This window comes from Pteropus medius, unplaced genomic scaffold (genome assembly GCF_902729225.1).
Source record: "Pteropus medius unplaced genomic scaffold, Ma_sr-lr_union100, whole genome shotgun sequence".
Lineage (NCBI taxonomy): Eukaryota > Metazoa > Chordata > Mammalia > Chiroptera > Pteropodidae > Pteropus > Pteropus medius.
The window spans coordinates 971808-993370 of NW_024348304.1; the positions used below are offsets into that span (position 1 = coordinate 971808).

The 21563-nt window shown below is 47.4% G+C and overlaps 1 protein-coding gene across 13 annotated transcripts in view; it reads right to left on the reverse strand.

The window, feature by feature from the left end:
- Nucleotides 1-21563, reverse strand: part of PRDM5 (PR/SET domain 5) — a 102629-nt gene that overhangs the window by 56370 nt on the left and 24696 nt on the right. For 7 of the 13 annotated variants that reach the window (XR_005656524.1, XM_039879522.1, XM_039879517.1 and 4 more), the window contains exons 3-7: nucleotides 15907-16029; nucleotides 6131-6305; nucleotides 3853-4027; nucleotides 2618-2710; nucleotides 2232-2353 (exon numbers count right to left, since the gene is read on the reverse strand). Coding sequence is in view for 12 of the 13 variants with exons in the window: in XM_039879522.1 (XP_039735456.1) it covers nucleotides 2232-2353; nucleotides 2618-2710; nucleotides 3853-4027; nucleotides 6131-6305; nucleotides 15907-16029 (688 nt within the window). In the remaining variant the exon portion in view is untranslated. The remainder of the gene's footprint in view (nucleotides 1-2231; nucleotides 2354-2617; nucleotides 2711-3852; nucleotides 4028-6130; nucleotides 6306-15906; nucleotides 16030-21563) is intronic. The other 6 variants (XM_039879527.1, XM_039879520.1, XM_039879521.1 and 3 more) reach the window with 4 other exon arrangements.

Sequence of the window (21563 nt, forward strand, 5' to 3'; positions counted from 1 at the left end):
ATGCGATTTCCCGGAAATACAAAACCTCGCAGTCAGCGTCCACAGAATCCAAGCAAACGGGAAAGATGGGAAGTGGGTTCAGGAAGTCGGTCCCTTCGCTCTGCGTCCTGTGTAACTGTGAAGGTTCCCCAAGTTCAAGAACAACGGCACCGCCAAAGCCATAACTAGACTTTATACTAATTTAGTTTTCTATATTCAGGGCGATCTGATATTTGACTTTCAGATTCGACCCTCGAAAATATGCGGGACACATAACTTACAAAGAAAGGGAGGTGATGCAGGAGACGACACAGCTGTTCTGAAAATGTAGTCACTCGGACACCGTGCGTCCCAGCACACCGCGGGTGAAGGACAACCCGGAGCTGCTCGGAAAACCTACGCAACACGTGTCACTCAGTTTCGACGGGAAAATGTGCCGTGCATCTAAAAATTCGGCCTCTCTCTCCTCAGCACTATCGATTCACACCACTAACTGGGCACATGCGTCATCGTCGGTGGGAAAGCGAGACCTTCTCTTTCCCAGAATACCTTATAAACGGTTCCGCAGCCACATGTGTGAACGTCGCTCTTCTGAATGCGGACCATTCCCTCCCCGAAGGCTGTGCAGGTCCCCGAGGAAAGGGAGAAGCCAGAAAGCGGTGACGAACAGAGATAGATTGTGTGGAACCCCAGCGACAGGCGTGGGACTGGCCGAGAGCGGTAAGCTTCACACGTTATATAATCCACACCGCAGAAAAATAAGAAACTTCCTTCAATTATTTCCTACAAAATCACCATGAGCTTCCAGAATGAGTAACATCACAATATCCACGGCCAACTACAAGAAGCCTCGATGCTTCTTGATGCTCAGAGCACAGCCTGACGTCCACAAACCCAGCGAGCGAGAATGCAGGTTTCCAGAGACAGCTTCAGCGAGCATCTGGGTTTTCACTTAGTGCAGCAAAGTTAACTTTAAAAATGACACGACAGATCTGTTACAAGACACTGCAGACAAAGGCAGAGAAAATGAAGAACAGCGTTTTAGACATAACAGCTTAAAAAAGAAACGATGAAGACGGGTCTGTCAAGAAGTTATGCCTGATCTTGGCCAGCACAGGGGAGGCCCACGTACAATTAACACACAAAAACGCCACCTTCCCTAAATCGGCCAAACGTTCTCCAAAAGGAAAGGGAGAAATCAGAACACAGTCAAGTCCGAGGGTCGGGCGCCAGCCTGAAGCCGCGTTTCCCGGGGCCATGCCTTCCACACCCAGAGCTGTCACGCTAAACGGGCAGCCCGAACCCGCTGCGCGAAGTGGGACCAGCGGTCGCGCTATACCGGCTCCTGTCACGTTAGCATGAAAGTAGGCACTTTGGGGACAATGGTCAAACACGGAATACAGAAGCTGAGGATCAATTATCTTTTCCTTCTGAACGTGAGAATAAACGAGATGAGAGAAAAATAAATCCGCTTTTCTCGTATCCAGAGAGACACGGTTCCCCCCATTCCCCAGAAGCCGAGGGCAAGGGAACCACACGAGGAGAGTATTGCTACAGGAGGGGGTGGGCGCTCTGTGAACCCCACCTCCTTGAAGGAAAAGACTCGGAGGAAATAAAAAGCCAGCTCTGTCAACACAGCCATCTGTTCACCTCTGTGCAACGGCTTCGCTCCCTAAACTAAAATACGTTGACCACGTGCCAACCAGATGAAGTCGAAATGGCAGCCACATTTTGTTTGTTGAACTGTCCATCCAGCCATAAAAAGAATTCAATTAGTATCTGCTTTATTAATCCAAACATTCAATTCCTAGGTCAAAAAGTAGCCAGTAATTTTCTCCAATATAGGAGAAATATAAGCATTAAGAAATAGACTCTTACTGTAAAAATATCAAGGCAGAAGGCCGTCCCTTCGTAGTTTTCGAATGCAGCGACTGGCAGGGAAATTTCATATGCCGAAACATTAAACTTATTATGTAAAAACATTCGTTCTTCGTGCACCTGACGACCAAGCGCAACCAGATTCCGGCTCGGGCCTGCGGTCACGGTGAACCCACAGCCAGGGAAACGACGGATGCTGCGGGAAGCCCCCGGACGTCGCGGCGGTGCTCAGAGGAAGGACGCCGCCCGGCCCGCTCACGCGCGCGGCTGCGGTGGGGAGGCACGTGCCTCCCCCCGTCCCCACCAGCAAGAAGGGAACCCATGCCGCAGCCTGGGGGCGGGGAGCCCGCCCGCGACCCGCAGCGATGTCTCACCTGCGTGGACGTTTTCCTGGTGTCTCCTCAGGGCGTCCTTGCTCTTCAGCCTCTTCCCGCAGCTGTCGGCCTTGCACACGAACCTGGCTCTGCTCCGGCCGGCCTCCTGATGCTGCTCGCAGCTACAGGGCGGCAGGGAGAAGGGGACAGGGGGAGGCAGGTGAAGACGCACCGAGGAGGCTCTGGCGTCGCTGCCCGGCGGGCTTTCGTAACGCACGCTCCCTGCTGAGGAGTCAGGGTCCCGCGTGCGTTACCTGGGCAGGTGCGGAGGAAAGCATTCGCGTCCTGCAGCCAGGGACGCGAAACCAACCAAGGAGCCCGAAAGCATGCCTGCCCCCACGGGACCCACTGTCACATAACTGCCATCCAAACACGCGATGCCACACCTGGACGCGGAACTGAAGGGGGAGCTGCACGCGGAGCGCTGCGAGCTCCACGAGGAATCCTGCCGACCGGTTTTCGCCGGGCACTGGAGGACGCTGGGGAAACGGAAGAAAGGGAAGGGAGGCTGGAGACCCGAGAGGAAAACGTCCGAAAACGTCTCACGTGGAATGAAGTCGTGCTCGTGACCTCTCTCTTCATTCCCTCTCTCGCCCTTTACACGTTTTAGTAGTTACCTAACTTAACTGCAAGACCTGGCTCAGCGAAAGTATCTTCGGTGCAGAATATATCGTATTAAATTCAATAAAAGCTGACCGGAGTGTAGTTCCGAAGCCTATTCACTAAAGAGTATATAGCCCTTGCTTGTTTTAAGAGCCTACGATAGAATTTCCAAACGTTCAATCGCTCGTTGTTATAAAAATTAAACATTTTTAAGTTTTGAGCAGAAATTTTTCCTCTCCAATTTCACAAGCAAAAGTAGATGTATATAACATGTGGCAAAAGTCTCAATATGAGATTTCACGTATTTCGGAACCTTTAATGAATCAAAAACGTAACATTAAGTCTGTGTTAAAGACTTCTTGCTCATACGCGAAGTGACATTCTGTTAAAAATACGTTTACAGATTTCTTGCTTTGAATAATTCATGATCCTGTGAGGTGCTTCAATAAAAGAATACTATGTATTGTTAACATAAATACTTAAATAACACAGGGCACAGAGCAACGCGTGGGATCGTTTACTGCACCTTATCGTCACATCCTAGACACATGCATCTTTAAACGACTCCTCCAACACTGCTGTGAAGTAAACAGTGCCTCTCAACACGGCCCCGGTTCCTTATACCCGGAACACCCTCCATCTCCTAAACTTTCCTTTCACTGATTTCCGAGGGACTATGACATGACAGCTGAAACTCGATCTGTCACCTCGAAGCACCCGCTAAATGATGCATATCTGAATTTCAGATCAGTAAACCAATGGGCTTGATATTTAACAGCAAGTTATCAAGGGGACAATGACTGATTAGCATGAGCCATGTTTAATTGTTAAACGGCTCCTCGGAATGTTTCAAAAGCCGGCATGCTTTACGAAGAACAGAAGAGTTAATGGCAATGAAAAGCGTAGACGCTTGAACCTTCCGTCCGTGACTGCCTCACATACACGGGTTAGAAACCAAATGCGATCGTTAAACAGAATGTTAGCTCATAACGTTAAAGACGTTCTTTACTGCACGCACTGTCTCTGCAAAGCCTGCTTCACCGGGAACTTCTTCCCACAGTGCTTGCACTTGAACCCCTTCTCCTCGGTGGGCGTCTGGTGCAGCGTCTGAAGGTGCTCGGCAAGGATCTCCTCGCTGGTAAAGCTGCACTCGCACTGCGGACAGGCGTAGTCCTCATCACAGCCAAAGCCATCTGCACATTTAACAGGACACAGACCCATGAGACAAAAGTTAAGAGCCACGAACTGCTCAGTTTTCTCCTCGTTTTAAAATCAAATGACTTGTGTGTAATGGTATCAGGTAAGTAAATTCTTACTGTCTCTACGATATTAATAGTGTTCTCTATAAAAAAAAAAATAGGAAGTGTTATTAGAGAGAAATACATTATTTTTTAAATCATTTCACTTGTGTCCTACCAAATTAATACAAAATCTATTTTTAATCTACCTTATAAAGTTAAGTCTTCACTTCAATGAGCTTTTACAAATGTCAAACTGGAAAGCAAAAATTTTCCCTGAAATGGGTCGCCTTAAGTTCACTTTTGGCAGCACGAAGAGGCAAAAGCAGCCTGGGAGAACTGTATCGAATCATCGGGGGGTTGTCATGTAAGTGCGAGAAAAGACCCGGGTCCGCGCTCAGGGCGGCCGGTGTGGGGAGGCCCCCCGCCCCAGCCGGACTGTCACGGCTCTCCCCAGATTACCCCGCGTGCTATTTAAATGACGTATTTTCTTCCTGATTATCGAATACGATTCGATTTTGAAAATGCAGAAAATATGAAAAAAAGTAAAAATCACCCGCAACCCCATAATGAAGCAACCACGGCCGTCCTCCGGCGGCCCCCGGCCTGTGCTTCGTGCATGCACACGTGCTCAGCCACGGAAGAGCTACTTCTGTGATCACACTCGCATGCAATGTTACTCGCTGCCCTTTTTTTCCATTTAACATTGTCTCGAGTCAAATGTTTAAACAAAAAACAAACAAAAAAAAAAACCTTTAGGCGCCGTAACTCATTTAACAAAACTCTCCATTGTTCTGGGGCTTCCCGTTTTCTTTTGCTGGTTTTTAGGTGGTTTTGGTTTTGGGTTTCGTTTCTTGTTTTCATAAACAAAATCCCAAATTCTAAAACAAAAATAGCACCAATGTAGGTACCTAAATTGTATGTTTTAAAATGTATTTAAGCTTCTGTGGATTCTTTTTACGAAAACATTGGAAATTGATATTTTGTTAACTAAAGAAAAACCGGGGTGGTAATAAGTAGGAAATTTTAAGCTAAAATAATGGACAACAACAATGCCCTGGAGAGGAAAAAATAAACACGAAAACAAAGAAAACACAGAAAAACACAAAAACAATGCCCATCACGCAATATCTGACGTCCCAGTGTCATGCGTATGTGAAAAACAGGACAGACAGCTGCCCTCATCGTCCCCTTCAACGATCCAGCGAAAATCAAGAAACAGAAGCACCGGACGGCAGGGCTGAGGCTGCTCACTCTTTCCCGCCAAGGACGTACAGTCAGAAGAGGAAATTCATACAAAAAAACATTACCAGCATGGTGAGTAAGGAAACCGGCGTCACTTTCGAAGTGGCCTTGCTAACCAAAGTGCGAAAACACCCCGAAGTAAGTATCGGCCTGTTACAGTAGGTGGAGACCTATGACATCACATTCCCCATCAGGAGTAAAACACAACGGAACAGAGCTGGGGCACAGTGACGATGGATTACTCCCCAGCGGACGACAAACGAGGGCGATCTGTCTCCTGGATCACAGGACTGGTGTAAGCAGGTCCGACCTGTGGCCCTCGTCAGTTCATCACTCCCTACCTAGGACAATCCAGAAATCCGCCAGGCCTCTGTGCTCAGAACAGAAAGACTTCCAGAAGCTCCAGGTTCTCCAAGAGTCTCAGACAAGAGAGAGGCCCAGCAGCAGTGCGAGACAGGCTCCGCCCTGCCTCCCCACGTGCCGGCGAGCAGGCACAGTCTCAGAGGCAGCGACAGGCCCCAGGCCCCGTCGCAAGGCAGATTCAGGGCTAGCGGAAAAGCCCTCACACCAGCTCCACCCGCTGCCCTACAGAGAGCGAGGAGCTGCCTGTGACCTTGGCAGTCGCGGGGGGCACACCTGCCGCCCATGCCCAGCACACTCATCCCGCTGGAAGAAAGGTGGGCACATCGCTGGACCCCCTCTGACAGCGGTGCTGACGAAGCCAGCTCTGGGAGAAGCCCTAAACGCGACTACAGCTCAAACGACACGCTCCTGCGGCTCCCGCGCCCTCAGCTCCCCGACGGGAGGGAGCACCTGCACTGCCAGGTGTGGACGGTCCTCGAGCACCTTTACCTTCCTCTTCTCCCTTCGCCGTCGTCGTTGGCTGCTCGTCCTCCTCGGCCTCCATGTCGCTGTCCAGGCAGCCGATCAGCAGCTCCGTATCTGTCTCTATGTCGTCGACCGCCAAATAGAAAATGTTTTCTCCTTCCTGAGGCAAAATTAAAAAAAAAAAAAAGATTGTATGATGAATATATGTTGATAATTAAAAAAAACTGCTGAACCATTCATTTATTCCTGATAAGAATTAAGAAGTCACTTTAAGATACTGTCAGGACCACGCGCCCATAAAAAGTCACTGTTACTTTTTGTACATGTCCAACCAGCCTGGATACTGAAAAAGGAAACTAACAAATAGATATTATAGACAATGACACTTACACGTATCAAATAACAATAATTATTTAAATTTCTAAAGGTGACTCTCGCATCACTAATTGGCCTAAATGTAGTCACATCTCAAGGCCCACAAATACGGTCGAAAAGTGCTTTGTCAAGAAAGAGTGTCGTCGCTTCCACAACTAGAGAGCAATGAGATACTAACAATGTCATTGTGAATAACATTAAATGCGAGACTGGAAGAAAAAAAGAACTTTCGAGTTACAGTAGAAACCAAAGAAACTGCAAATGAACCTTGAAAGAAGTTCTCAAAAGCTGGACCAAAAAAAGAAAGAGTTGGACTAGACATCCAGGCGACTCACGGCACTGACTACATCATCACAGGCACCTAAATCCCAGTAAAATAACAGGAGAGAGAAGGAAAGAAAAATTCCGCCAACACACCAAAACATTTCAGAAAATTCTAGACGGTAGATAGCAGATAGGGTTGCTGATAGATAACTAATGCAGAAGAACTCGACCCATCGCCGACACGGAAGAGGGGTGCTTCTTCCCAAGGACACCGGGGACTTCGCTCTCGGAATCATCTGGCACGGAAAGTCCCTGTGGGCTGAGGCCAAGCCCTGGGGCAGCCAGAACTGGGGCTGCTAGCGACCGTCCCGCAGAAACACCCACAACTGCCATCTCCCACGTCGCCGAGGACCTGTTACGGGCGGACTCCAAGTGTGGCTGCCGAGGACAAAGGCAAGCGAAGCCTGGATCGCTGAACCCGGGCAAGGACACGGACCGCGAGCTCCGCCGGGCCCGGGATGCAGTCACGCCCGGCACGCGGCACACAGCCTCTCTGCCTCTTCGGCTCTCGTGTTAAGGACGGGGAGACGGGGGAGGGCGACGAGGTGAGACGAGGTAAAGGGGGGCTCAGACAAAGGGTAACGAATGCGAAACAAGTGTGTGCATGCGTGATGCGTGCACACGCGAGCACAGCTCCCGGGAAAAACGGGAAAAACACGCATCGAACGGTTACGCGGTCCCCGTTTTGAGGCTGGGAGAAGGGATAGGCTATATTCGATACTGTTTTAGACTTTTTTCCCCCCAACAAACAGATTACTTGGTAATTTTAAAAACATATACTAGAAAATTCCATGGAAGAAACAGAAACGATCATCATGTTCATCAAACACCACGTCAGGGAGGCCTGATTCAGAAGTTCAAAGCTCTGAAGCAAATCTAGCCATTGGCGACAGTTCATTCGAGGAGATTCCCGAAATATTTAGAGCATTCCTGGAAGTTTTTGAATCTCATCCCTCAGAAACTCATGATGTCCTGTCTAATTAAGAACCCTGAATCGACATCTCCACGATCCATACAACAAAACAAAGAAAACGCCATGCAGACACTCCGCGAAGAAGGGCTCTCCTTTTAAATCACTCAGAAGCGGTTACTCCCCAGGGTTTGCACACCGCCTGCTGAGAGAGTGGCCCAGAGCAGCAAGGAACTCAGCGAATGAGGATTTCAGAATGCAACCATACATCTTAGTACTTATCTGATCAATATCCGAGAAAGTTCACTGAAACATCTTTCTAGCATTATTAGCCAATAATTTTGCGAAGGCCTCATAGCACCAGGAAAAGACAGCAAGTTTTAATTTTAAAACATGACATTAACTTAAACTACAATCACAGAATGCCTATTTAAGGGCTCTATAAGAAAAGAAAATTTTAATATACCAGTTAAAGCTTCAATTTGCTAAAAGTAATGACAGCATCGTGGGGTCCAAGGACCAACTACATGCTTTATCTACACGCCACAAATGTGATAAGGGGCGTGTCATTACACATTACTCCAATCTATTTATTTAAGGGAGCTATCTAGACATCTTTCGACATGTAATTCCTACTGCCACCCAGAGCCAGAGTCTCTTCCTTTTCATTTGCTACCACAATAGTTCGTTGCCAACGCTTACCCGATATAATCGCCCAGCATTCTTCCTTATATCATTCTCCTTCTTCAAAACCTCCCCATGTCACAACCTGACAGATTCATAGTCTCTGGACCCCTCTGCAATGACTGGCCCCACCTGCAGGCTCATCCCAGCCCGCCTCCAGCCCTTTGACCTAACACTTGGACCAGTCATCAAGTCCCTGTTGTCCTTAGCTTGCTACCAACGACCTGACACACTCCAGCCTGGATGTCTATTTTAACATTCCGAGTCGGTCGTTGGGTTCGTGGGTTAGTGAGCACAGATCCTTCGTAAAAGTGTCAATCTGCATTTATGTTTTAGGGGTTGGTCTTCACTCAGGTGCCCAAGAATACCAGTCGACTCACCATTTTTTTAAAGTTAATTACTATTCTCAAACCAATCTGCAAAATCAGACTCGCTCATAATCCCAACTCCTCAAAAAAAGTTATTTTAGATCATAAAATACTTGCAGAGCTCCTCCTTTGGATAGCCAGTGCATGCTGATAAGGAAAGCATCGTAGAATTCTGATCTGTTTCTTTAAATAAAGCTGGGAAAAAGTGGAGTGACTTAGATTTTATTAGACTCATCATTCTGGTAACGTCGCATGTTATGAAATTCAGATTTACAGGCGCATTTATAAACACAAGAGCTTCACTGAATATCTTATCAGGGTTTTCCAAACAAATTTATGGAATAAAGATAAACAAATCTGGGAGAAAAAGCAGTAATCCAGCTGGCATGGTTCACAGGAGCGTGGGAGGCCGTGCCGTGTGGGACGGCCACCAGAGAGCAGCACCCTGAGGCAGAGGCTCCGCCAAAACTCGTAGGCACCAAAACAACCGTTTCTGAACACCGGGAGCGTAGAAGGGCTGCCACATGAGTACAGTCGTATGCAACCGTCATGGATCTGGAGTGGCTAACTTTACGTAAATGGCCTTAAAAAATACTATCATCAACCTCACGATCTCCTCCCACACCACTAACCTAATCTTAGCTCACCAGGGTCCCTTACGCACTGGTGGAGAATCAGTCCGTGGGCCCTGGAACCCCAACCCCTGCACCTGGGCGGGGATCCGGGCCCGGGGAGCGATAGGCAGAGGCAGCCGGGAGGCGGGCGCTAGAACCAGTCTAGAGCTGGCAGAGCTCTGCCTACGTGGGCATCTTCCTTATCTCTGGAGGCTCAGTCTCCTCATCCACAAGGCAGAAAATACAATATCCCTAGACTCAGTCATGCCTTGGACCGTATTGCTAATTTCTAACAAAGGGCCAAGAACACTGAGGAGAAATAACGAATCTCATCGATGTTGCACTCTGCGTTTTGCTAAACGTGTTTCGCGTACCATTATCAGACCTCCATGGCAACGCCCCAGGTGTGGATGGAAATCTCAGGTACGTGGAGTCAGACAGACTTGACTGGGACCCAAGCACACGCATCATAGCTACGTATCCTTGGGAAAGGTCACCTTACGTTCTCTGAGTCCCAGTTACCCTGTCTCTCAAATGGGGTCAGTAGCACCTACGTCGAAGAGTCTCCTGAGGGTGAAATAATACCGAATATATAGGGCACGCCTAGTAGACAGCAGGCCCACGGGAGACGGTTAGCAGTGGGGCCCACCCTCGGCGAGAACCCCTCTGACCAGCCCACGTTTTACGCATGGGGAAACTGAGGCTCAGAGATGATAAGCAAATTGTAGAGATCGCACACAACAAACCCTCGAGCCAGTCCGATACCCGAGGCCAGAACTAGAACCACGAGAAGAACCCGCACGGCTAAGTCAGAAACGAAGGAGAATTCTACGCAGCTACAAGTTCAATTTTACTAACATATTTTCCAAATGAGCCTAAAAGAACCCAATGCATCTACAAGCTGAAAGGGAATGTGTCTCCATGTAATTTTTTATTCTTTCTATTTACTTTCCAGTGACTCACAAAATAATTTCCTTTTTTCGGCCCTATTATTTACTAGGCTGCCTCGACCTCACACGGGGGCAACTTAAAAGTCCAGTGACTCTGCAGCTGGCGTTCATCTCAGAGCAGCCACTCACAGCTAACATGCGAGGGGAAGGGCAATGAGGAGTCGGACAGTGCTCTCCTGGCTTTGGTTGTCTCACTCTTGGGCTCCGTCACCTTGGCCAAGTCTCTTATCGTCTCTGGAACTTGTATTTCGTCTGTAAAGCCACGGACTTGGGCTGTGTTATCTCATTCCTTCCAGAGCTGGATTCAATCACGAGTGAGCCTAACTCGTCCTCGTCAGAGAGCCTGGCTTACACGTCTGAAGGGAGGGACACACACAGGCTGATGTGCTCATGGCTTTCCTTCCCAGCCCTGTTCCAGGGCCTCTTCTCTGAAAGAGAATGACGGAGAATAAGGTAAGCCGTCGCTGGTGAGATTTTATCCACGGGACTGCTTCTGCACTGGGGCAAGGTCAGGACCAAATGCAGCCACGCAAACCTTTCTGAATCTGCACTATCTTAAAACATCTGCCCCAGGATATCTAGGAGGTGTGTCTGTTTTTTAAACTTCCCAGCGACCTTCGACATCCAGCGTCACTTCCAAAGCACAGCTTTCTCTGACGATTGGTCCCGTGTCCCTTCTCAACGACTACGCCTCAGCTAAGGTGGATTGCACGAGCTCACACAATGGAGGTTCATTCAGTACCGATATTTCAAAACAGGAGAAGTAACTGTCTCTTGTTTTACAAAAAAATACTAACCGACTCTGTGTGCAAATAAATATAACTCCAGAAGAGGCCATGAGTGATTTGGCATTTCAGCTTCGTCTGTCCATAACAGGTTTTTGTTTTTGTTTTTAATATATATACTTTTATTTTCCAATTACCGTTGACACACAAAACTTAGTTTTTCTTTAGTTGTTAGCAGGCTGTTGTCCACATGTGGATGATGTAAGAAAAACCACGACTGTGAAATTGGCAAAGGCACAATTCATTGTATTGAACAGGTAGTAAATTGCAAAAAAAAAAAATTCCAGCCTGTCTGACTGCAATGACGAATTGGTAATCAACACAAAAGGAGACCATCTTCAAAGCAGTTGCTGGGCTTAGAAACTCAAACAATCCAGACCAGTGTCGGGGTGGGGAGGGGTTTGGGTTCCCACTCGATACTCGACAGAAGAAGGAGACGAATGATGAATTAGAGAAAAGAAAATACATTGAAATAGCAAGTAAGAGTTTCATATGTAATAACCTCTCACTTAACTCTTCTTTACGAAAACCCTGAATCAGTCCCGACATGTATGTCAACATCTACAGCGCTCAAAAGACAAAGCCGATAATCGGGAAAAACGTCATTCCGCAGTATGGTACACGGATGGATCCCTATTAATATTATCCCAACAATAAAACCAAGGCTCTTGAACACGACCCATAGCTGGAACGTCAGAGCACATCCCAGCGGACCCGCCCCCTCCCAGCCGGAGGGCTGTCCGAGCTGCCACCTGGCTCCGAGTGCCACCCCTGACCCACAGGACGCGACGAGAAGCAAAGCGAACCACGTCTAAGGGGAAGCCGTAAGAGTCGCCACACGTTTGGGCCACCGCTCTTCCCCGCTCTGCCAGGGAAATGCACGTCCCTTGATCAGATCTGCTCCTTCAGACATCACCTGGCTCAGACATCAGCTGGGAAAAGGGTTGCAGCCTTCGGTGGCCCATGCTGGTGTGAACGAGAAATAAATCTTTGTGGCTATAAACCAGTAAGAGTTTATTTCTATACTTACACATTTGCCAATAAACTACAACCTGAATAAAAATAATAGACTGATAAATAATCAAACGCTCTACTCCCCACAGGGACGCATGGCCACAATAAGACTCGTATTTAAAACCTCCTAGGACCAAATGCTTATAATTTTACTTTAAACTTTTACCCTAATAAAAGACAAATACGTACTTTACTGGAAGGTAACCCATTGAAAGATGGATCCACAAGTTATTTAACTGATATTTTTATAGAATTATCGAAGAAAATCACTAGACAGTTGTAGCTTACGATTCTATAAGAGACAGATTCTAGAAAATATCGTAGAAATACCACTTGTATAAACCCAATAAGAAGAAACCAGCAGAATGAGAGAAAACTATTTCTAATTTGGGGCAAAGTGAAAAATCCTTCTGCCGTTTCTTTTGTCGTTCGATGGGTCGGCACCACCACCATCTGCATTCTGCGTTAACGCTATTCGATAAGTCTGTGGATCCAGGACGAAGATGGAGAAAGTCCCGTCCTGCTCAGAAACACCGCAGCTCTCTTTGGAGCCAAACCGAAATGTCGTGTCGCCAGGGAAGACTCCGGGAAAAACGGCCTAAGGCCCTGTCCTCGCAGGAGACACCGCGGGGAGAGCAAATGACACGCAATAAAAGAGCTTTCCCGGCAGCGGGGGCCCAAACCGACTCGGCACTGGGGCGGAGCTGTGTGGATGCCACGAGCCCGGCCCAGGGCCCAGGGCCCAGGACCCTCTCGGCTTTAGACCATCCCACAGCCTGACCCCGCTAATGAGGTGGACGATGACTCAACTGTTCTTCCATCTGGTCCTTTTCCTTAGAACACCAAGCCACCTTTTCATTCACGCCGATGATATTTTGCAAAAATCCCCAGAGAAGTCACATCTGGAAAAATACCCTCAAGAACATGAGATGTCACACTCTGTCCCCGAAATGTCCAAAGAACTCAGTTCCAAATTTAAGTGACAAAATTCTGTATTTAAACGAATAGTTTCCTATCACAAAAGACCAGAAACTTTTGGAAGCCTGCGAAACACTGGGATCAAATATCTTTTCGAATATTACATGTACATTTTTCCTTCACTGTAGCAAAATGAACATGTAATAAGAATCACCCATTTCTCATAGAACTTAAAGATTATTTGGGTTTTAAGCCACATCATTCACATCGAATTTAAATTTTAAGCCACATTGAATTTAGAATTTTCTGATTGAGGTCGAAGTAGTTTTTAGAAGTTCGCCCGATTATTCTGAACTGTGTGCCTGCAGGAACAACTGTTCGCTTACGAGATCCTTCTTCGATAATTCAGATACTTAAAGCATCGTTTCCAAAGCAAATTTTCCAAAACCAAATAAGTTGCAGAACTAGAAATCTAATCGAGTCTCCAAAAAGGAGTTGCGATCCTCTGCCAAAACAGACCTCAAATTCTTAATCCCTCGTCCAAATAAAAAAATTGGACCCAGTATCGACGTTTTCCACCAAGAAAGCCACATAGCCACAAATGGTTCTCATTTACTCCACTCTTGGGACAGACGGCTCAAATAAAAAATTTCCTGATGCCCCAAACTTCAGAGGCCATTTGGACTGCGAGCGACTCCTAACGAGATGCGGGAAACACTGCGGCCTCCTCTGACCAGCTCGGTGTCTCTGGAGCAGGATCCTCCGGAGATCGTCCTCGTCGATCCGAGGCCCGACCACAGTCCGCCATGCGACTCAAGCATTGTGCTCTCTGCCCCCAGGGTCAGCTGTGATGTCTGAACCCTGAGCAATCCGCTACTCCGGCTACTGTGCAGGTACGAAAAATGGTACCTTGAGGGAGCTCACAGAGACCCACGGTGTGCTCGGTGCGGGATCACGGCCACCGAGAGCGCCACCCCTCTCCTAGCAAAGGGCTAGACACTCCGGTGCTGGCTTCCGCCCCAAGCCTCTGGCAGCACCTCCCAGCAGACGGAGATTCCACTCGAATTTGAATGAGAAACTTCACTGAGCCTCTAACTCATTTATGGAGCCTGTCCTCATGCCACTGCCCCACCCCCTTGGGTCAAACAATCAAACAATAATCTCTTAAAGCATCAAAGATGCATCCCTTGTCTTCTGTAGATGCCTATTTTCTTTCAAAGAAAGAAATGCAGTTGATATAGAGGAAGAAAAGTATGGCACTGGGCGTGCTGAATGAACGTCATCTGCTTAAGTCTTAAGGACTGTGGTCACTAAAAAGGAGAGACGTGTTGGAGGCTGCCATATAATGAATTAAAAAAAAAAAAAAAGCAGAGAGGACCCAATGCGGTTGATCAAAGATGGAGACGAACACTTCCTGACACAGCATCCCGCTCTCTAAGGGGGTCATCACAAGCAAAACGCACAAAGAAAACTCATAAACAAGGGCAACCCGAGGGAGCCTGAGGGAAACTCAGAGCTCAGCACTCGACGCCCAGAAAGTCTGGGGCAGTGGACAGAGCAGTTGACGCTCCAGAAACAACAGCCAACAGGAAGACACTTCTCAAACTAAAGGAACTTGAGAAAAGCCGGAACGCGTGACTTGTGCCTGAGGAGGAAAGAATCGAGTTTAAATATAATAATATTCTCTGAGACACGAAAATAAAGAACCCACAAAACGGAGGGCCAAAGCAAACGCCACAGCGCTCTAGGCAAATCCGATACCAGTAACGTTTACAAAGAAACACTTAAACTGAGTCTGTGAATTCAAATTATGACATAACTCAAGAGCCTGTGAGATGAGCAGGCCTCAGGAAGTGACAAAAATACGAAGTACTTGAAAAAATGAATGTCTACACATTAAAAAAGAAGAAAGAAGAAAGAGTCAGCTTTCATTCATCCTGACCAAACGAGACAATTTGACGAGGCCACAGGGAGCCCAGGTAGCTGTTCCAGGATTACAGAGGGTGTTTCCGTGAGGGTGTTTGTGCATGAGTTTAACGTTTAAACAGATGCCTGGGGTACAGCCATGTGGTGGGCCTTGTCCAAACAGGTGAAGACAAAAACAGAATGAAGTGTGACCCTGAGTAGGTGAGGATTCTCCTGCCTGATGGCCTTCCAGCTGGAACATCTGTTTTTCTGGCCTGACAACGTTTGAAGAGGGCCGTTAGCCTTTCCTGGTTCCATAGCCGCCTGCAGTTTTGGGACTTGCCAGCCTCCAAACTGCATTAGCCAATCCCCTGTGATAAATCTCTCTGGGTGTCTCTCTGTCTCTAGGCAGGCAGGTAGACAGACAGACAGACAGAGAGACATCCTACTGGTTCTGTTTCTCTGGGGAACCCTGACTAAGACACTACCCTCAAGAAGCTCAAAGTTCAGCTGTGGGAATGTACCCCAGTAAACTTTCTCCACAAAGCTGCTCCCAAATCATAACACTAGAATATTGCACTAGGAGCCAAGTAACCCATCAAATTAAAAAACTATCAATAAACAGTCACAGGATGAATTAAAAGTGCCTGACACATAGACCTGCCAAAGACAATATCAGGCCACGTAAGCCATCCCCTCGAGAACTCTCACAGAGCGAGCGATCTGGTGTCACTTTATCGCAAGGCTTGCCCTGGCCTGCGTAGGCCACCGAGATACGATGTCTCTGCTTTGATGAGTTGGTCACTGCTTTTGAAGCAGGTCATCAGGGAGCCGATGTCAAAACAGGGAGTACGGTTAGAAGTTGGTTCACTCCCCTCACGGAGCACAGCACCAGCAGGAAGCGAAGGACCCACCTGGATGGCTGCCAAGTTCTTCTGCTCCTGCGACGGGGCCTCGTGGACGAAGCGCAGCCAGTTGGAGTGTCGTGGGTTGGTGGCATCCAGAATGTACAGCACTTCCCCTTCGCTGCCACGGACCTGGAAGGCAAAGGGCTCTGAGTCCACCCGCGAAGGCAGGACCTGCCGCACGAATGACATCGAGGTTAAACACGGCGTTTTTCTGTAAGCATAGACCTTTCTTCTTAAGGAGTGTCGAATAGACACCCCTTCTTCCCTGAAAACACACGTACAGAGCCGACTGTTCCATTTGGCAGATGTGTCGATGACTCACAACTGCCATCGACTCTCAGAAACGTTCTGTGTTGACAGCCCTTTTCTGGTCAAGATTATTTCTGTGTAGGTAAATCTTAACACGTATGTGTCACGACTACAATCGTTCAGGGGAAAACCCTAATTGCAGCCCGTCCATGCTCTTTTTCCCACTGAAGATGCTGGTACTGTCTGGTGCCCCAGTGGGGAAGGGGGGTGGAGCCAGAACAACCTTTTTGATCTACTCCCCCACCACCTGCTCGCTGAAGTGTTTCCACGTGAGAATCTGCTGGCCCAGGCAGTGGAATCTGACATCTATTGGGCCGTAACTTCACATGTGTACCTAGTGGATGAATATAACAACTTCCATCTTGCCTCTTCTCGGCCTGCCCGTGGCTTGCTGAGAAAGACAGTGGGCTCTCAGTCTTGGTTTCACGCCCTGGGCCCTCGTGGTCAGATCTACTCAACCCCCAACTAGAGGGAGGGGACACCACTGAAGGAGCAGGCGGTGCTTCAGACCCGGCTTCTCCAAACCCCTGCCTGGCAGGGCACCGGGCACCTGCTCCGTTTAATGGAACATCTGCCAGTCTGCACCCAATACTCGTTTCGTGTCGATATTCGTCTTGAACCCAGGAAGGCAATGACTGGTTAGCTCTCCAGATCTCCAATGCCAGTATCGCAAAGGTAAAGACTCTAAATGCACCTGGCAGACCTGGGGTACGGGAAAAACAAAGTTCAGATTTCCAAAATTTTATTTTATAAAATAAAGCACGACCGGCCCCATAAGGTATCTATTTTCATGAAATATCTGGACAATCATGCGTTCGCTCAACAAATACCTCAGGGTTCAGGATCAAAATAAAATCAGCAGTGACTTATAGTCTATACTATTCATCTTCAGTCTGGAAAAAGGGACAGATCCATGGTCACACATTGTCCTGGACACGTGAAAAGTGATGTCGGTAGCATTTGCCAGAGACTAGAACCTGCCGAGTGCCTATACAGTGATAACTGCCATCTAATATAAAGTGGCAGAGTCACAGCAATGTGAATGGCTACATCGATGCGTGATGGTTTTCATCGTCACATGAGGGTTTCTTTTGCTTTCCCACCGTAGGTGACATTTTTTGTGGAACTGGCTTAGGAAGCCTGTGCAGATCAGACAAAGTTTGGAACTGAGGCGGTCTGACTGCATCACAGGCCCAGGCGTGCGGAAGAGATTCTCAGTAGACAGTAACCAATACACATCGTTTCCACAAAAATTCAAATACAAGAAGATGGTATTTGGAAGGCAAGAATTTCCCACATAAGAAACAGGAACCAAAAAATACACTTTGGCGGCAAAGGTTAGTTAGTTGCTGGAACACGTTGCTAAGAGGAATTTTGAATCTTCTTTATTCGCGAGACTTTAAAAATGTTCCACTTATTACCTCGGGGTTGGGTATCATAATAAAACAGATAAATGGAGACTTAATAATAGCCATCTGTCTGGCGTTTTTGGATGTGGTCTCTCTGGAGAGAGAAAGGGTGGGTTAGGTTATCTCTGGGCGTCTCTTCCAGACATTTCCGTGAGGAGGATGCTGAGGTCAGGGTAGGGAGATACCAGGCCTGTGAGCAGATAATCCGACAGCTTCAGCGAAATGCTGTAGTCGGGGAGGCGACCAGCCACCTGAACATGGAGAAAACAGGCACCAGCAAAGGCCGTGCAGGAACTTGAAAGTCATTTGGGTAAAAGTGTTCGGAATAAAATAAATGGGCAGCGGCTCTGTTCATGAACAAAATACTTAAAAAAAAAAAATTAACGCACAGTATACCACTGCCGGCGGCAGTGCTGTCATGAGAACACAGCATGCAAATCGGGATGCGTGAGAGATGACAGATGCCGTGAGAGTTTTAGTATAAGATGGCGCACGTCTCCTAGGCCGGAACAAGGTGTGAGAAGGTAACAGGCTACCAGAAAGTGCACAGGTCTCCTGGGCAGGACAGGAGAGCGAGGCACAGACTAATACTGAGCAATCGAAACGGCTGGGGCTGCAGGGCCTGGGGAGAAGCGGGAACACGCAGGGAACAAACACGCGTGCCCCGGTCAACCGTGGCTGCCACGACACGTCACAGAGAAACCTCCGTCGCGTTTCACATCTCTGGAGAAAGACTTCCCAGCGTCAGACACACCGGAGACCTTGACACTGGGTAGCGAACGCCCGGCTTCGGCGGCCTCGGCTGGGCAGGAGAAGGGATGCCATCCGCTCCCACCGAGGGGCTCCGCGGGTTAACCCGTCACCGTCTTCCCCGACGGCAGGTCCCGGGGACTGCGTGGACTCCCGCGACAGCTCCAGGTTTTAAATTTCAGTTCTGAGAAATTGTTCTTTCTCGTGGCACTGCTGCCTGCTCCGCTTGTCCATAGAAACAGTTTGTGACTGTGGCTGCCGGGGAACCCCGAACGTGCATCGTGACTTTATTTACTCTCCCTGAAGGATAACTGGCCTCTGCGGAGAGCTGGAGAGCCCTTTCCTCTGCCTCAGCCCTGTTGCTGGACAGTTTGAAGGTAAATGAAAGGGAAGAAATGGAAATAGGTAATCGATACAAATGTTCTTAAATGTAAACATTTTCCTCATTCAATTGGATGGACAGAGAGACAGAGAAGTTCATATTTGGATGTTAAGTTCACAGGAGAAGGGTATATGCTGTTACTTTGTTATTTTCCTTCCATTATTTCGAAGGCCTGAGCAATCTTTCACTCACTACCTACAGGCCATTGGGGTTCCGGGGGCAAAGCCAATCCACCAGATTTGTCCCCAGACATGGCGAAATGTACCCCACAGAATTTTATTTAACATACGGTAAAACTGAATGGTAGAGAAATATAGTCAGTTCCAAAAAATGTAGCAGTGATGTCCATAATGAGAAGTCACAATATGTTATGTTGCATGATCTACTTATTAAAGAAAATATATTTCCCTTTCTGCCAACAAAGCTTTTCAAAGAAAGTAGTTTTAATCACGTTTTAACTGACTTAGAGTATAGATGTGTTTAGAGAATAAATCATCATATTTTCATATTTAAACTACAGGCATTCTTTCTGCAACTGTTTTTAACTGACTTGAGGCCAGATGCCCAGGCTCGGTGTGTGATTAACCAGACTCCGGAATATCTTCAGGAGCACAGAAACTCCAGTAAGCGAGTCTCACAGCTTGGCGCTGTCAGATTTAAACCAGAGAGAGGCACACTTTCAGAAAACAGCAAGGACCAGCCCTCGGAACTGTTGGGACCTGTGTTTTCTAAGCGAAGGGCGTGGTTTATTCCTGTTGATTTTTCAAAGGATTCTGTCTAAAATTCTTGTTGCTTTGCTGCTTACAAACACACACACACACACACACACACACACACACACACACACACACCACGAGCATGTCTATTATCTGCCCCCATACTCCGTAATAATTCCGACCCATGGATTCGCCCATCTTCAGAGGGGAAGGCAGACGAGAGAAGACGGGTTTTTACAGATTCCTGTCTCTTTACTGAATAGCAACCATTACATAATACACACGAGGTGAAATAACTTTAAAGGACTGAAGAGAAAACAGTCTCTTTCTCATTACAAACAATTAGTGCCCTAAGCGTCTCAAGCTGCAAGGACCCCAGGACTACACTCCGGAGTGGCTAAAATGCTGCACTAGAATCGAAAAGCCAGAGGTCACCCCAGCCCTGACTGTACCACTTTGGGTGACCTGTGTCCTCTCCCTGAGCTTGGCCCCGGTCTCTTGACCTCTCCCATGGGGATGAGGGTCTCTGCCCCGTGACCTCGCAGAAACCGTGCAAGCATCAAATGGAATAAGATGACAGTTCTTTATGTCGCGATCTGTCCGACAGAAAGTGCCCACCACGTCCTCCGTGGCTCCTGCTGGTTCGGCTTCGTGCCCTGGTTGCTGCTCCTTCAACAGACCTAAAATCTGGGGAAACCGGGGCTCCCAGTGGCCACCAGTCTCCCGAAAGACGAACACCGCTTCCAGCGGCACGGCTGGGAACACACGCACCGTTTGTCCGCCACGTCGACTCTTTCAAGGAACAAACATGAAGGCCACCTAAACACCGCTATTCAAATCCAGACACAGAGGCAAATGGCCTCTGCTGGAACACCTGCTGCTGGGAACAGGCGCCTGACAAGGCGGGGGCCAATCCAGGGGCCCTTTCAGCTGAACAGACACTGTCCCTTCTGCCAAATTCAAACGTGTTGCTCTGTGACGAATGCCATCAACTCCAGCTCTGTCCTCTTAAGTAGTTTTAATTTCTATTCCACTGATAGCCCTTCAAATTTCTATAAGAGTCATGATATGAAATCTTTTGAGAGTTGATCATATATATACATATAAAGCAATAAGATATAAAAATATATATAATTATATTATATATTAAATTATATAATATATAATTATATATTAAATTATATAATATATATAATAATAATCTCCAAAATCCAAAGATCAAGGTTTCAATGGTGTTTTTAAAAGCAGGTGCCTTGTACCTGAAAACTTCTGGGCAAAAGTTACAGAAACTCTGAATAACGAATCACTGGACAGTCCACAGGGAAGAAAAAAATTTCTTAGAAATCCACTTTTCCTTTGTTCTAACCCAAATTCCACTGCTGTCAGCACTGTGTTTTCAGATTTTTCCTTAATACGGAGTTTTTATACAGCTATTAAGATGGAATCTGACCAACCCAGTTAAATTAATTGTATCCTCCTCATTCACAGCTTCAAAATGTATGTACCTCCACACAGGAACGAATGGGTTACCTTGGGCTAAGAATGCCCCCGAAGCAACCAAATATTTGCCAAGGAGTAAGGCTTACCCTTTCCCTTCTCAAAACCACCCAAAATCACAGGCCTGTGGTGAAGGACTCTCAATGCCATCACGAGCTGTCAGTTAACTTCCGCTGAACATGTACCAAACATCTGTATGAGTTACTGAAAAATGTACCCCGAAAAGCTACAGAGGAAATTCTAGCATGCAGTCCCTTGACTGATCATCTTCAGTAGTCAAGAAGAAACAGAAAACACAATTTTCTTAAAAAAAAAAAACACAAACCAAGCAACCCCACAAAGCAATGCATGATGATTGTCAAGTGGGTACACCGCGAAGTGCGTTCATTTCAAATGCATTTAGCGCACAGGGGGCAAAGCAGCGAACGGTGCCCGTCCCTGAGGAGGGACCGGAGTAAAAAGTGACCGTCACGGAAGTTATAAAAAGCTCCCGACAGACACGAGGAAATCTAAAAAGAAAAGTCCTTTTAAATTAAATCGAAAAACAGAGTTAAGGAGAAGATGAAAGATGAGGGTGAGAAGGGTTGACTCAGAAGCCTT